The 15678-nt window shown below is 37.8% G+C and overlaps 1 protein-coding gene across 2 annotated transcripts in view; it reads right to left on the reverse strand.

Moving 5' to 3' along the window:
* Positions 1-15678, reverse strand: part of SNTG2 (syntrophin gamma 2) — a 211107-nt gene that overhangs the window by 35395 nt on the left and 160034 nt on the right. For both annotated transcript variants that reach the window (XM_066545865.1, XM_066545866.1), the window contains 2 exons: positions 9982-10020; positions 1022-1138 (listed from right to left, as the gene is read on the reverse strand). In XM_066545865.1, the coding sequence (XP_066401962.1) occupies positions 1022-1138; positions 9982-10020 (156 nt within the window). The remainder of the gene's footprint in view (positions 1-1021; positions 1139-9981; positions 10021-15678) is intronic.

Raw genomic sequence — 15678 nt, forward strand, 5'->3', positions numbered from 1 at the left:
TTACATTTTAATTAAATTGTAGTAATTGTATCAAATTTTAGTTCCTTGCCTTAACATATGAAACCCCCAATTTTTAGAGGGGGAATCCCCCTGCTTTTCCCAGATGTGTTGTCTCATTTTAAAAAGAATACTATTGGCCATTTTAGAATGTTTGAAATTAATTGGAATAATTGGATTAATAATTTCAATCTAGAGAGGGGGAAATTTTACTTATTGCATTTCATTGAGGTTCACAAATAATTTTTGAAAGTATGCACTTCTCAATGGTACTGCAGAGAGTACACATATAAAGGATCAGATTTTCCCAGACAAAACTGGGAGACTGAGCACCTTCTGAGCAAAACTGTAAGCAAGTTGTATAATTGAAATTTCATGCTAAGTCCACATTTTATTCTTTTATCATTTGTTTAAGGCAAAGGTTCTCTGGAGAAAAAATAAAGGATTAAATGTGGTAAGTATAGGTAATTTTTAAACAGTTTAGAATTCTACAGCTCATTTCCATTTTACCCTTCTAAATTATTTTTTAGAAAAATATTAGATAAGGCACCTGTTGTGAAACAGAATTCTTGTTATGAGGTATATAAATGATCAAAGCAAGACTTGTCCAAACTGTACACGTAGCACTTTGATCCCTTGCGCGTTGAAAAATCCACAAGTATCATCCAATAGTATGGATGGTTTATTTCATGATGCATCTTGTCTTTCAGAAAGCACAGTAACTACCAACTCATTACATCTACAAAATACCTTAAAATAAATAAGGGAAGAAATATTAGGCCTAACCAACCAAAATAAAACCTGACCTTGACAACTTCAAAAAACAAAACATACAGCAAGCTTTTCAGAGGACCTTGAAAGAGGCTAAATATCTACAGTTTATTGAAATTCAGTGGCATCTGTGACTTTAACTTACATTGAAATCTCGGCTGAAAACTTCACTTGATAAAGGAAAATAAACCCAGACGTAACTAACAGGTTTCCATTTACAATGAAACTAATACAAAAATATCATTTTTTTTACCGGTGGAGTGCTGAAAATGTAGAAGGATGAACCCTTCAGGGCCAGAAACTTGAATTTGTAGAGCTGAGATGAATCAGTTCCTTCAAGTCTCTCATTTACCCATCCCATATGTATGACCTGTAAAAGAAAATAATTGAAAATTAAAAAGTTCTCTTTCTCAGTGGATCATGAGTGGCTTTAGTAGCATGGGATGCATCATCTACTTCACATTTGCCTTGCAACCATTTATATATTCTTGAAGCATACAGTATAATGCCAGTGTGTCAGATGTCCTTGAAGAGACTTAAACTTGTAGTACAGGTAGTCTGAATCTTATCTGAAATAATCCCTGTTTTAAAAGCCAGCTGTGCAGGTCAAAGCAGACTTTCATTTGAGACTACAGAAAATCTACATGTACTGAAGTAGTTCAGTAGTTCAACAGTTTATAAAACCATAATACCTTATCTATAGCAAACTTGGACATACTGATATTTCTATTAGACATACCTCTAAAAAAATACCTCTAAACAAATCACTGAACTATCTGAAATCAAACAGCTTTCACCAGCCTCATGTTTGCAACTGTTAAAGTTTTTGTCACACTTGTTGTCTTCCAGAGTTTATGCATTTTCATATATGCTTTATCACATTTATGTTTTCAAAGAATTAGGTATCAAATCCAGTAGGTACACAATGTTAGCAGTGTTACAATGCACGCCTTTATTTTCCAGATAAATTAATGCTAAGAAAAAATGAAATGGAGAAGTAAGATTGCATGCTTCCTTTCTGAGGCAAATACAACTATATAATGAAATGCCATAAGGAAGAATGCCATGGTATGGTAGCAGAATATCATAAATGTCTTTACTGAAAAATAACAAAGCAAAAACATTCCAGGCTTCATTTTGCATACATTAAGAGGAATATATTGCTCTTGAAACAGGTACTTAAATCTAGAGTGAATCACCAATCTGAGTGCACAAGCATTGCTGTGCAGCTTACTCATTTTCAACTAAGGCTACACTTACAGACAGTAATGATTTACAGGGAGAAGAAATGTCAAAGCCCTCACTAATAGTATGGATGAATTTTCATACCTATATTATGAAGACCTCACAAATTGCTTTCTAATGTTGGTATTTAATGTATCAATTATGTCTTTTGTCAATCAATTTATTAATAAATGAATAATAAATCAGTATGTTGAGCCAGACAATCCTTCACCATACTGTTCTTCTGAGCTCCAGGACTAACATTTTAAGGAGATCTAAGAAACTGCAAAATAAATACAGTAGCCCTTCCAGTTCTTGATTTGCTGTTCTGTAAATTGAATAACTCTCACCAAAACATTGTTTCTATAGTAGTCAGCAAAAGTGTTGAAGCAGGATGTTCAGACATCACATAACTTAAAAAAATAATATATTATTTTGCTACTCTACTACAATGATATAATATATTCTGTTTGTCAGGGTCTTAATATCAAATAACACAGACAAAAAGAATTATATCCAATATATTTTTAGGGTTTTTTTACTTTCTTTCTACATATCTTTCCTATTGACTGGTTTATTTAATGGTCTTTTAGATTTCAGAAATTGAGAAAGAATTATTATTCAGTTCAACAAAATCTGTATGGAACAAAAGCAAACAAGTGTTGATACTTAATTACAAGCTGTTTGTGGTTTACTGGGTTACTAAGATTTTAATGTGATCTTAGTACATGGGTGGAAATGTTAGTCTGGGATAATAAATATTCTGGTTTTTTTGATTGAAACCTGCCATTTGAAGATTTCAGGAGTGCTCACAAGGCATTGTACTACAAACTGTCCCTTCTCAGCACTGCTTTCACTACTGTTTGAAAATTACCCATACATCATTGATGTTATTAAGTTTCTAACATGCTTTAATACACTTTCCAAAAGTTCCTGTAAGAAGAAAATGAGCAATGGCACTCATTACAAGGAGATAAAACAAGTTACTAACAAAATTTAATCCAATCATAGCAGATAAATGAAAGTTCTTATTTGCACTTATTGTTTTCCTGCAGCAATAAAGCATCTAGATGCTGCAATGACTGGAAATTTAATGTGTTAAATTTAACAAAGCAGCCAGTAAATTTTATATATAGTATTTTAGTTAAATACTTATGAAAAGTAAATGATGCAAAACACTCAGGAGGGAATTGAAGAAAGAAAATCAAATAGATGTCTGTGTATGACACACCAGAACAGACAGATACACTTATGTAATTAAAGTGGGATAAGAATCTCCAAGAGATGCCAGACTGACCTGCAAATTAAGAACCAGTATCATACCATGAGGCACAATGGAACTATAACAAATTAAGAAAGCAAAAAAAAGTACATCTTGAGGCATCTTAAATCATTCTGGGGGGTCTTTTCCAAAACAAGTGGTAGATGGTATATTTTGAAGAAAACAGCTATTGGGGCAGGACTGGGAGGGGAGGACAAGCAGTCCTTACACATACATAAAGTTTAACTAAAAGTAAAATAAAAATAAAAAATAAGATTGTAATGCTGTAAGTTTTGGTATTTTACATTACTGTTTTCCATTGTACACCAGTTGCATTCAGTTATGTCTGAATGGCTGCTATTCAAAACAAAATGTTCTTGAGAGCAAAGCATAGAGGAACTTAGAAATTATGACACAAGTGTTCTTTGTGCTTTAGTTCAAGAACAAAATTCATAACTCTGAGTTGGGCACAGTTTGAACACCACAAATAGCAACATATCCACACTATGCTGAAGGGAACTATGAAGATAGGTATGTGCCTGAATTCATGCATCTTCCCAGGCATTGTCTGCCTGGGCAAAATTTAGATTACAAGTCCTTTTGGGTAGCAATAAGAGTTTCTTCTCTTTGTTTTCTTGTTTTAACAGGAGGCTGGTAAATTTGACCTGATGTCTCTCATCTTTACTCATTACAGCCTTCTTGTTCAAGTTAGGATCCAAAGCACAAAACTCTATCTTGAAGACAGCTACAACCAGTAAATTGCCTTATGGTTATGCATTCTTATATTATAGCAGATCAGTAGCACTATTTATGCAGCAGGAATTAACCAAACTAAAGAAAAATGGAAAACTCACATTCTTCACAACTTTTTTTTTCTTATATGTCTGCTTTGTATTTTAGCAATATTACAACAATAAGTGGAAAAATAAAGAAGAAACTATTTCAAACTATAGCTGTTTATCTCACAGAGCATATATACCTCACAGCACTGCATATCAGCTGACTAGGGGTTAAAAAGCCCAGTGTTTTTAAGTGATTCTTCTTCCGTTCAAGTTTTTTCAGTTGAGGATCTGAGGTGTCAGAAAAAGTCTCTGAAGCAAATCAAGGCAATTTCATTAGGAAATAAAAGCTGTCCTCCCACATAAATAAAGTAAAAAAACCAAAGAAGATCCCAATTCTGTCTCTATGTGGTCTCTTTATGCTTAAAGGAATTTAGTCCTGCTCCCTTTCTAAGGTAGAAGTTGTAAAATTATAGTCTTCAAGAACCTAACTTTTCCAGACTAACCATTAGGATAAACTAATTTTATTGCTATATGTTATATTTTTAGAAACATTTTTCTCTTTTTTGAGAAAAAAAAAATAGAAAGAGAAGCGGAAGAAAAAATGGTCTTTCAAGAGTAGGTGCAGGGTTTCTTGTATGCTGCAGGATGAAGTCAGGCAAACATGTCCATGGCACACCTGCAGGAGCAGTTTGGCTCTGAGGAACAACGAGAAAACCCTTCATATTTGAAAAGCTTCTTATTTAGAATTATGATTTTATAATTATACAACACAGAGTAGAAAAGAGGTTTCTGAAAAACTTATTATCGTACCCTCTCAAAAATGCAGTAGCTCTGATACCTATTTTGTTTCTAAAAAATGCTTCCTTAATGTTCTCAGGACCTCTCCTATAGTGGAGGCTGCCTATTTTCTCTCAGTAATCTATTCTAGCACTTTGTTTCTCATGTCCAGCATGAATCAGCCTCACTGTAATGATAATTACTGCCCTTTCCACTAAAGACTCAAATGGTTTTCACCTTAAAGTGGAAGAATTAAAAAACTTAGTTCACAAATGGAGCAAAAATCGATGAACAAGGATATGTAGCTGGTGTAGCCATCATTCTTTGCTGCTTTTCACATGTTATTCTCTGAGCAAAAAGTTATCATTATTGAATATTTCTTTCATACCTCTATATTTTTCTCAACCTGTCCACAGGGGCCACAGAAAACCTCTGGTCAATACCTTTTCAGAAACACAGTGCACAAAATCAGAGGCAGTATTCTGGCCAAGGCCTTACAGCAACAGGAAGGCTTAGCATGTTCTGCAGTAGCTGGCTTAGGTACAGCCCACAATGCCTGCCTTTCTCAAAAGCCACCATGGTTGTTCTGGCATGCAGGTGAGCAGCCAGCCTGGCTGGTGATGTTAAACTGACAGGGAGCAGTGTGAGAAACTGCTGGACATCACTCGCGATGTGAAGGGAGGAGTTGGCTGGAAGCTGAAGCCAACAAGGGGGTAAACATCAATAAGGGGGTAAACCAGAAGGTGAAATACACTAAAAGAAAGTGAATAATGGGTGAAGAATGCCAAAAGATAATGAAAAAGGGGACTAATTGGCAGACAGCTGTGGTGCTATCACAGATTAAGGCTGAAATAGCCAAATGAGCATGTAAAATTCAGAAAAAATAAGGGCCAATGGAGAAGCAGTAAAGTGAGGGTGAATTCCTTATTTGCAAGGAGAAAAAGGAGGGGAAAAGGAATATTAGGTATACCAGAGGAATGCAAATTTTTGGGGTGTCTGTTGGTCAACCCTGTACCTGATTACAGCATACAGATGTAATAATAAACTGTAATAATAAACCATAGTAGTAAGTCTTAAAAATGAACCTGTTTTTCATATTATCTCTATCTGACTGGCTTGTGCAGATAGGATCATCTCTGAGTTCTAGTAAAACAATGGGGGATGAACCAAACCTTTCTAAAAGAATTTATCCCTCCCCTAGAAAACCATCAAACATTTTGCAGCAACAACCTCTTCAGTTTTTCCCAGTCTTTTACATATACTTAATTGTTCTTGCATATATGCCATGTACTAATTGGCTTCAATCCTGGTTTTCAGACTCACTCTTCAATATGGCAAGATCATTCATATGTTTAACATGGTGTTTTAAAGCTTAATGTCTGCAAAATTAGTAGGCTTATTTTTACTAATGCACCATAAAGGCAGTATTCAAGGGAACTGGATCTGGGTCACCTCTTTGGCATTTCTAGTCAATATGTCAGTTTGGAAAGTGAACCATACATACCTAATATTGGATTATACAACAAAATCTGTACAACCAAATCCATATAATACTTGTTTAAAATATTTTCATGCCAGAAGTTGTCAAAAACCTTGCTGGAATCAAGATATGTTGCAGCAACCTCCTGTCACATATCCACAGGCTGTGTTACATGTTCACAAGAGAAAATTAGATTGGTTGTCATGATTTGTTATTGAAAAATCCTTCAAGGCAGTCATTTTTCATCTTCCTGCTCCACACAGGTATTTTTTTTATTTATTTCAAATTTATTTACAGGGATTGAAGTCAAATTGAGTAGTATTTAATTTCCAATTTCTCCTTTATTCCATTAGCGACCATAATGTTTGCCCTTTCCTAATGTTTAGATATGTCACTTGGCAGACACAAATCCCCTGAAATAATAATGATAAAAGTTTAGGTCTTTAAAACATAAAAACTATCCAGCAAACAAATCAAAAAACATTGCAAGTATTTTTATCTGTACAAAGAGAGAATTGGCTAATTTACTTTCATAAAAATTAAAAAGCAATCCAGCAGCATGTATTTTTGAAAATCAAGTCCCAAATTTAACAAAGAATCAAGTGCTTTCAAATCTCTAGAGTATTATAATAAAGGATATCAAGCAAAATCAAAAGTTATGATGCTTAGATGCTGTGTGTTTCATCATTGACACAGGTCACACAGACACTTAGAACCAGAGCTTCATCAGTGCTACTTATTAAATGCCTTTCAAATTTGTGTAATCCCTGCATATTTCTTACAATCTTGTAGTCCTTGACTTGGAGTAACTATCATGACATGTCCTAGTATAACTAGAACTCACAAACAATTTCCACAGATAGTCTGGGATTTTAGCTTTGGTGGAAATAATTTCCAATAGGCAGTTTAAATGCAAACACCCTACTTTGGTGGGAAAAAGGAATTTAAAAGTGTGGGAGTAGCCAGACCAATTAACTTCATAACCTGGTACTGTCAATATAAATTGATATGTTTAACAATATAAACATATCAATAATAACTACAACTTCTACTACCTTGCCTAACACCTCTAACTTTGGGTCATAGACACAGAGCAAAGTCATAGAATCAGTGAGTCATAGAATATTCTGAGCTAGAAGGGATCCACAAGGATCATCAAAGTCTAAATTATGGCCCTGCACAGGCTAAGAATCACACCATATTTGTTTGACATCTTTTGTCAAAGAGACCCATAAATAAAGCTGGTTTAGACCCAAGAACCAATATCTTAGTCCTTTCCCTTTTTTTTTATTTGAATGTGTACAGAATTCATTATGTTCTGGAGATTCAGTTCGCAAAAAAAAAAAAAAAAAAAAAAGTCAGAGGCAATATAAAGACAAAGAAGAAAGCCAGGTTTAACAAACTAATTTTTTACATTTTTGATAACCTTGAATCCTAGTTTTTTAATGGCCTATGAAAACCAGAATCTGAATGAATCTATCCACGTCCAACCTTCTTTCTTTATGAAAGATTAAGTTGGACTCTAAAAGCAATGAAGAAAACTCACCGCAGGCAACACAGTAATGAAACTCTAAGGACCTGTTTAATTCTTCAGGAATGTCCATGCTCAAAAGGAAAGATAAATTTGCAGCTATCAAAAATTTTACTTCAAGGCAGTTCTTCAAGTGACCTCCAATCTCTTAAGGTTATACTTTCTCTAAATTTTAAATCAATTGCCTTAATATGGGTCTGTACAAATATTATGTAACTGACACTAATAGGCTCCATTAATCTAGGTCAGAAAAGGTTCTCTTCTGCTTTCAGTTATCATTGCCAAATTTTATATGATGCCTTTGTGATATATATATCTGAAAATTCACTTTTTGATTGTTTTTAAAGCAAATTTTAACAGGACATATAAAGTCTGAGTTGATCACAATTGCTCCTTTAATATTTTTATGTTTTCTAGTTTTGTTTACTTGATCTTCCCAAATTCATTATAAACATTTTTTTCTCACTTTTTGGCAGAGAACAATCCAATGTTTGTTGCTGTCAGTTGTACCTTAAATTTTCAACTCCTGAAATTAAGGTCCTAATTGTCCTTCATTTCATACTTGGGATGGAAAAAGTGAGATAGATTTGTACTGCCTAACTTAAGGGAACTACTTTAGATAGTAGGCTGAGGCAAGTCAAGATTAGCAAAAGTGACTCCTCTAAAGGATGATTTAAAGCACTGATACCAAGTTTCACACTTGAACAGCTCTCTAGAACAGAATACATTTCTGCACTGATTATTTAGGCAGTTTATGGAGACTAGCCTATTAATTTAGGAAATCAAATTATGTATCTAGTGATATGTATGCAGTTGTATGACTGTCTCCAAAATTTTTTGAAAATTGAGGGAGAGTATGTCTTCTTTTTTTCAACTGAACTCATTATGTGTGCCCAAACTGATAAGGAAAAAACTTTGAATAGTTACTAAAGCACTTGCAGTAGACAGTAAATCCAATAAAAGATATCCAAATCCAATACCTTTTCCCCTGGCATTCATAATCACCTGTTTTTCATATTAGTTTAATTGATAATTAAAAGCCATGACAAAGAGAGCAATTAAATCACAGAATTATAGAACAATTTGGGTTGGAAGGGAGTTTTAAATGTAATGGAGGTCAACTCCACTGCAAAAAGCTGGCACATCTTCAAATAGATCAGATGGCTCAGAGCTCCACTAACTTGACCTTGAAAGTTTCCACAGATGGGGCATGTATCACCTCTCTGGGCAACTTTTGCCAGTGCTTTACTGCCCTTAATGTAAGAAAAACTTCTTTTTTATGGCTAAACTAAATCAACACTCTTTCAGTTTAAAATTAGCACCTCTTGTCCTATTACAATATGTTCTGCTAAAAGTATGTCCCAGTCATTCTTACAGGCCCCCTTTAGGTACTGAAAGGCTTCAATAAGGTCATGCTGGAGCCTTCCCTTCTCCAGGCTGAACAGCCCCAGCTCCCCCAGTCTCTCCTCACAGGAGTGGTGTTCCATCCCTCTGATTATCTTTGTGGCCCTCCTCTGGATCTGTTAGAGCTGGTCCGTGCCCTTCTTATTTTGAGAGCCCTCAGGGCTGGATGCAGAGGTAGAGGGGTCTTACAAGAGCAGAGCAGAGGGGCAGAATCACCTGCCCTGACCTGCTGGCCTCTCTACTTTTGATGCAGCCCAGGACAGAGTTGGCTTTCTGCTCCCCAAGTCCTCCCTGCCCTTCAAGTGCCTTATCACAACTTCTAGGAGGATCTGTTCCTTGATCTTCCCAGGAACGTGGATGAGGCTGACAGGTCAGTAGTTCCTGGGTTCCTCCTTTCTATCAGTTTTAAAAGCGGGTGCAAGGTTTCCTCTCTACTTCTCACCAGGGGCTTCACCTGACTTCTATGGCTTTGCAAACATCATGGAGAATGGCTTGGCAACTACATCAGCCAATTCTCTTAGGACTCCAGGATGCATCTCATCAGGTCCCATAGACTTAAGCATGTTCAGGTTCCTGAAGTGGTCACAAGTCTGATCTTACAGTGGGAGGGACTTTGCTTTCCCATCACTGATCTTGCAGTCCATCCACTAGGCAGTTTTAAAACTGACTAGATGTGTATATGCAAGCTCTACAAATTTTCCAACAATGTAATCACACAAATTAAAAAAATTGGATAATATAATGGAAATCTTACCTGGTCAGAGGGAGAACAGCATTTATTTGCCATTTTCATCTATGAAAGAGAGAGGGAAGAACACATAGAGTTATTGGTATGCTGAAGAGTTTCTCTGATAGAATTAGAATTGATTGACTTAGTTATTGAATACTATATCAATACTTCCAAATTATATTTGTAAGAAATTTTATCATTCAGTGCTTAAATAGTAGATTTTTATTATTATAGTGAATTTGCAAAACCAAGGACTTGAAAGACAAAAGCTTTTAATCATAAAGTTTTCCTTAAATACCACATAAAGATTTGCATTTATGAATTTATCTTTGCCAGTCTGAGTGAAAATGTCTACTGTACTGTAGACATTTCACTTAGGTCTCAGTTAAACAATTGCTTAAGCAGATTCTTAAATGATGTCTGCAATTAAGTGCTTGTGACCATAGAGTGTAAGATGTACTTACAGATGAAATGAAAATTGCATGGGCTTTCCTGTTAGTTTACCCTTCAAGACAAAGTTTTTTCTCTTTGTTTAGGCAATGAAGAGTTTTGATCATTTTGATTTTTCTCTGGCAGTCACAGTTTGCACATATGAGTGGTGGACAAATACTGACATATATAGTACACAAATACTTTAAAGTGTAACATTTTTTAAAGTGCAATTTTATTAAGTGTATATAAGAATTTAGAAAGAAATATATTAGAGTGCAAAACCAGATTTCCCTACAAGCTAGGAGAAAGCTGAAAACTGTCCTAGAGTTGATGAGTACTTCCAATGGACCTTGTTGTCAAAAAGCTTGTTTTCTTAGAAATTAAAGGTTCGTGATGGAAGACCAAAACCCTACACCTGTGAACAGGGAAAACTCCAATTGCCATAGGAAATGAACAGAAGAATTCCAGGGCTATTGTTTGTATCCTGGGCACACAAGATTTGTAAGATCAAATCTGTGGATGTAACTCATGTTAATATGGTGATGCCATTGACTGCTATGGTGGGTTGGCTCTGGCCAGTAGCTGAGCATCCACATAGCTGCTTACTCCCTCCTCCCTACCAGCAGCAAGGGTGAGAGAATAGGAAAAGGAAAAGGAAGAAAACTTCTGAGTCAAGATGAACAGAATTAAAGTGAAAGAAACAAGAAAAATTCAAGTGATGTGAATGCAATCACTCTCTGCCTCCCACAAGCAGGCTTCAAGCAACAGCCACCTTGGAAGACAAACCCACACCTCTTTTCTCCATGATGTCATTTCAATTGCTGGGCACAATGGTGTGGAATAATATTGGAATATGATCCCAGTATTACTGGGTGGAACGTGCCTGGGCTCTTCTGGCCCTTGCTGCTTGACCAGAGGCGGCAACTGTGGTGTTTTCACCTCAGAGACACCCCTGGCTGGCTGTATGTTGCAGCTGGCACTTGGAACAAGTCCAGGCAAGCAGGAATTCAGTTTTTACTTCTAATGGAAAGGCTTTAGGCGAGGTGAAGAGGAAAAGGAGACGGATTCTGCTTGAGGGTTAATCCAGAGTTTTATTCCATGGTCACAGATCTCCGAATCTTGGTAACAGCTCCAACAGAATCCCGACCGCATGGCCCCGTGTCTTTTTAAGCCTGGGGAAAGGGGAGGGGAAGGGGTAGGTGTGCCACCAACCAGGTGGAAGGGGGGCAATGACATCTAGACTGGCCAATGACCAGGGGACAATGACACCTAGACTGGCCAATGACCCCAGGGCTGAGAGGCATCTTTTGAACTGCACCAACCAGACGACGCCCTTGCTGGAATGTTAAGATTGACGGACAGCAGTTAGCAAGGGGGCAAGGGGGAGGGGAAGGGAGAGGTTGGCACACCTGAGGGACTGGCAAAGGTGAAACAGGATATTGCTTCACACCGCAACAGAATATTTCTTTTCCTGCTTTCAGTCAGCTAACCCATCCGTGTCCCTTTCGGTCAGCTAACCCATCCATGTCCCTTCCTAATTCCTTGTTCCATCCTCTACTGAGGTGGGTGGGGTGTGTCAGAGAGAAAAAGGCAAAGCCTTCATTCCATGCAAGTACTGTTCAGCACCAATCAAAATACTGGTGTGTTATTAATGCTGTTCTAGCCACAAATACAAAACACAGCACCTGCTGCTACAAAGAGGGCTCCCCCCATCCCAGCCAGACCCAGTACACCTGTATGGGCCGACAGACTTTGTGTCATGGTAATGACACAGGCCTCAGGATGTGTCTGGGTTTATACACACACACACATACACACACACACTTGCACCTAACTGAGGACAATAACAAGTCATTGAGTCAAGTATCTATGATCATAAACAAAATGACCTTAGGAAAAAGGCAATGTGGAGGGGTAGGATGGCAATAGGAGTCTTGACTGTATGGACAGAGGGTGATAGCAATGCTCAGGGCTGTAGGAGCTCTCTAGTCAGTCCTAATCCATCATAGGCCATCAGGGTTTCTTCTCCCTCTCACACACTCACATTTGCAGCCCTTTGGAATTGAACTGTGTAGTTAAATGGTGCAGATGTGCTGGCGGGTCAGACAGCTGGGGGTGACCGAGGGTCTGAGGTAGAGGTGGCCAAGCTGCTGGGAGCCAGGGGCATCTGCCAGGCCTGGCTGTCACTTTGGGCTGTGTGTTGGGAGATCCTGCTAGGCTCTTGAAGTGGCCCTAACAGCTCCTGGCCACCCTAGAGGAGGAGCAGGGACTACCACAACAGCAGTGGGTCACAGACTGCAGGGCTGGCACCCCCTGCTTAGCACAGGCAGGGAGCAGTCAAGAAGATGGAACTGGAATTTGGCTGCTGACTGGACAGAGTGGCCCCAGCAAGGCTCCTGGCAGGTCATGCACCAGGTGTGTGTGCCTTCCTGAGCCCGGCACAACTGCAGGGCTGCACTGCTCTGGAGCTGGCCCTGGAGCACTGGCTGGGAAAAGAGTCCTCCATGGGGCCCCTCAGTAACAAACCAGCTGGAACTCAAGAACCTCACTCTGTAACTTGGTTAAAACAAATTGGTGAAATGGCCAGTGTTGCAGAAGGAAGCAGTCACCAGTCTGCTCTGGTGGTGGGCTTAATCCTGCTAGAAGAGTTGTGCAGTACATAATGAAAGGTCACCTGGAATACTTCAATGTCAGTAGAAATGCTGATACATCCTGCCCATACTCAAGACCAAACTTTCTCCTGTGCCTCAGACACAAATACATACACAAAGTAACTACAGAAAAGCCATGTTAACCACACAGAAAATATAATTTCCTTTCAGGTGTCCAAAACCATATTCAATAAGATTACTATAGCACAAACCATTGCAAGTAAGTGTGTCAGACTGGCTATGAAGGTTTTCTGCACCAAGCAGGTAGAATATTTTGGAGAGCACCCTAATAACCAGCCCAGCATCCTATTGGAAAGGATAAAAGGGAAGAATGCTTTGGACTCCACAGTTTTTCACTGCACAGGCAACTCATTCCCTATTCCAAGCAGGATGGCTGCAGCCCTGATGTTGCTGTGGGGAGAAGAAAAAGATCTGCTTCTATATCATATTGCATCCCAGTGTCACAGGGCTGAGAAGTACGAACTCTTCATTTCACCTGGCACCACGTGTGCCCTTCACATGTTTCCACAGCTGGTGCAGACAGGCAGGAATACAAATGGGATACATTTTCCTTGCTAGCACTGCTGTATAGAAATGTGAGCTGGACACAGCAGGGGAACTAAAACAAAGACTGCAGGCTACTTGGAAAAGGAACTATTAAGCAAATTGCAATTCCTGTGCTCTGTTCTAAATGGATACACACAAGGCGGGAACTAAAATTATTCAGAACCATTTACCTAAATCTGAATGCCTCCCAGCCTGGGATTTATTTCACATATACCTTTATTCTCTTTCAAGAAAACAGTGAAGGATCTTGACAGGCACCTATTTTTTCCTAGCTGTATTAGTATCCTCTGTGACTGCTTATTGCTTGGCCAAGTTAGGGGACGTGAGTCCTATCCCTACTGACTACCCTTTGCAACCTCTACAGTTTGAACTGTGGTACTTTCAACAGGAAATTTTGCATTTAAAACAACAAAAAAGCAGCAGTGAAGAAATATTATGCATTCTCACCCTGGGAATAGAACTGTTTGTATAATCATTGAGTCAGTCAAATTTGTATACTGCTTCCTACACACAAGGATTTTGTTTCCATCTACATGTACCCCACAATCTGCTGTGTAAAGAAAACAAGACCTCCTCAATCTTCTTTCTTTTTTCTTAATATATGTTTAAAGCTCATATTTCATAAATCTCTCCCTATTACAACAGACATTTCACACAACTGCAACACAAAATATCCCCAGATACGTGTTTACATCAAGAAATAGAAGAGAAGGTTTACAGACTATGACATATACAATTAAAAAGATGTCATGGGCATAAATGTGATCTGGATTAATAACCCCACTTTAATATAAAATTTTAAGTTTCTACCATCCTCCAATGAAACAGCTGGAATGATTTATAAAAATCATAAATAATGTTTAAATTGGAACAAGAGCATCATAACTTGTTCTCTGACCTGCTTATGACCTACTTATTTATTTACAATTTTTTTTAAACAATAACACCATTAAAATTTACTGTGAAAAAACACTAAACCTTGAGAAATTTTTATATATAAGAAACAAATCTCTATAATGTAAATGAACTGACAGCATTACCTTTAGGTGCTTCTACTGATTATGACTGAAATTATGCTCAGTGCTATATTTCAAAGACAATAATTAAGATCCATGAGAAAACCTGCATATATCTTATAGCTGTCAATCTGAATGGTGAAAAACAGAGAGAGAAATATAAATTATCCCAAAGAACTTTCTCCTAGAAAGTCATAGCCATTACAGCACTGTCACTTCAGCCTACAAAGAACCCTTCATCTGAAGAAATTACGAACAGGAGCAGTGAGAAGCACAGGCAGAATAATTTATTTCCTGTGCTTTTGTTTAATCATGGAAGATTCACTGCCAGTTTCTGTTACTCCTCTTCTCTCAGTTTTTTCAACGACACCTCCTTCTGCAAGAAAAGAGGTGTATGAAGAAATAAATCTGAGGTGCTGATTCACCTGCATTTATTTCTGCCAAGGATAAATGCAAAAAGCTTTGAGAATATTGAAAATGAGGACTGAATCACAAGGGAAGATGATAGGGTAGTTTCATGCTGGTAGAAAAGGATGTGACAAAAAAAACCAGAATATGTACAGAGAGATAAATAATTTGGGGCAAGGGTCCTCAGAAATGCATGTTGCTTGTAAAGCGGACTGTAACTAGGAAATTTTCTGAGCTAAGCATACAACACATGTATCAGCAATGAGGGCTGAAAAGACACTTACATTTTTCTCCACATTGCATTCCCTGTGCTCCTCTCTCATCTAAGAATTAAGTCCAGGCTGGTACCAGAGTCATTATTTCTCATCTACCAAGTAACACTCTCTAAATATGTACAGGGACAGCACTCCAGCAGTGACAAGTTCTCACATCTCCACTGTTGAAAGATGATTCCTCCTATACACTTGATCCCCAGAGAGCTTGCCTTTGTATAGATGTTAGATGTTTCAGTAGTACTTCAAAAGAGTAGTCTGACATTAGCAGAAGTGTCACATTGTGGCAGAGCTATTTTTGCACTACCTACACTAGGACTGTCTCCTGGCATCAGCAGGAGATCTGACAAAGAGCTGCTGAACATGACTTTATTA

This window comes from Molothrus aeneus, chromosome 3 (genome assembly GCF_037042795.1).
Source record: "Molothrus aeneus isolate 106 chromosome 3, BPBGC_Maene_1.0, whole genome shotgun sequence".
Taxonomy (NCBI): domain Eukaryota; kingdom Metazoa; phylum Chordata; class Aves; order Passeriformes; family Icteridae; genus Molothrus; species Molothrus aeneus.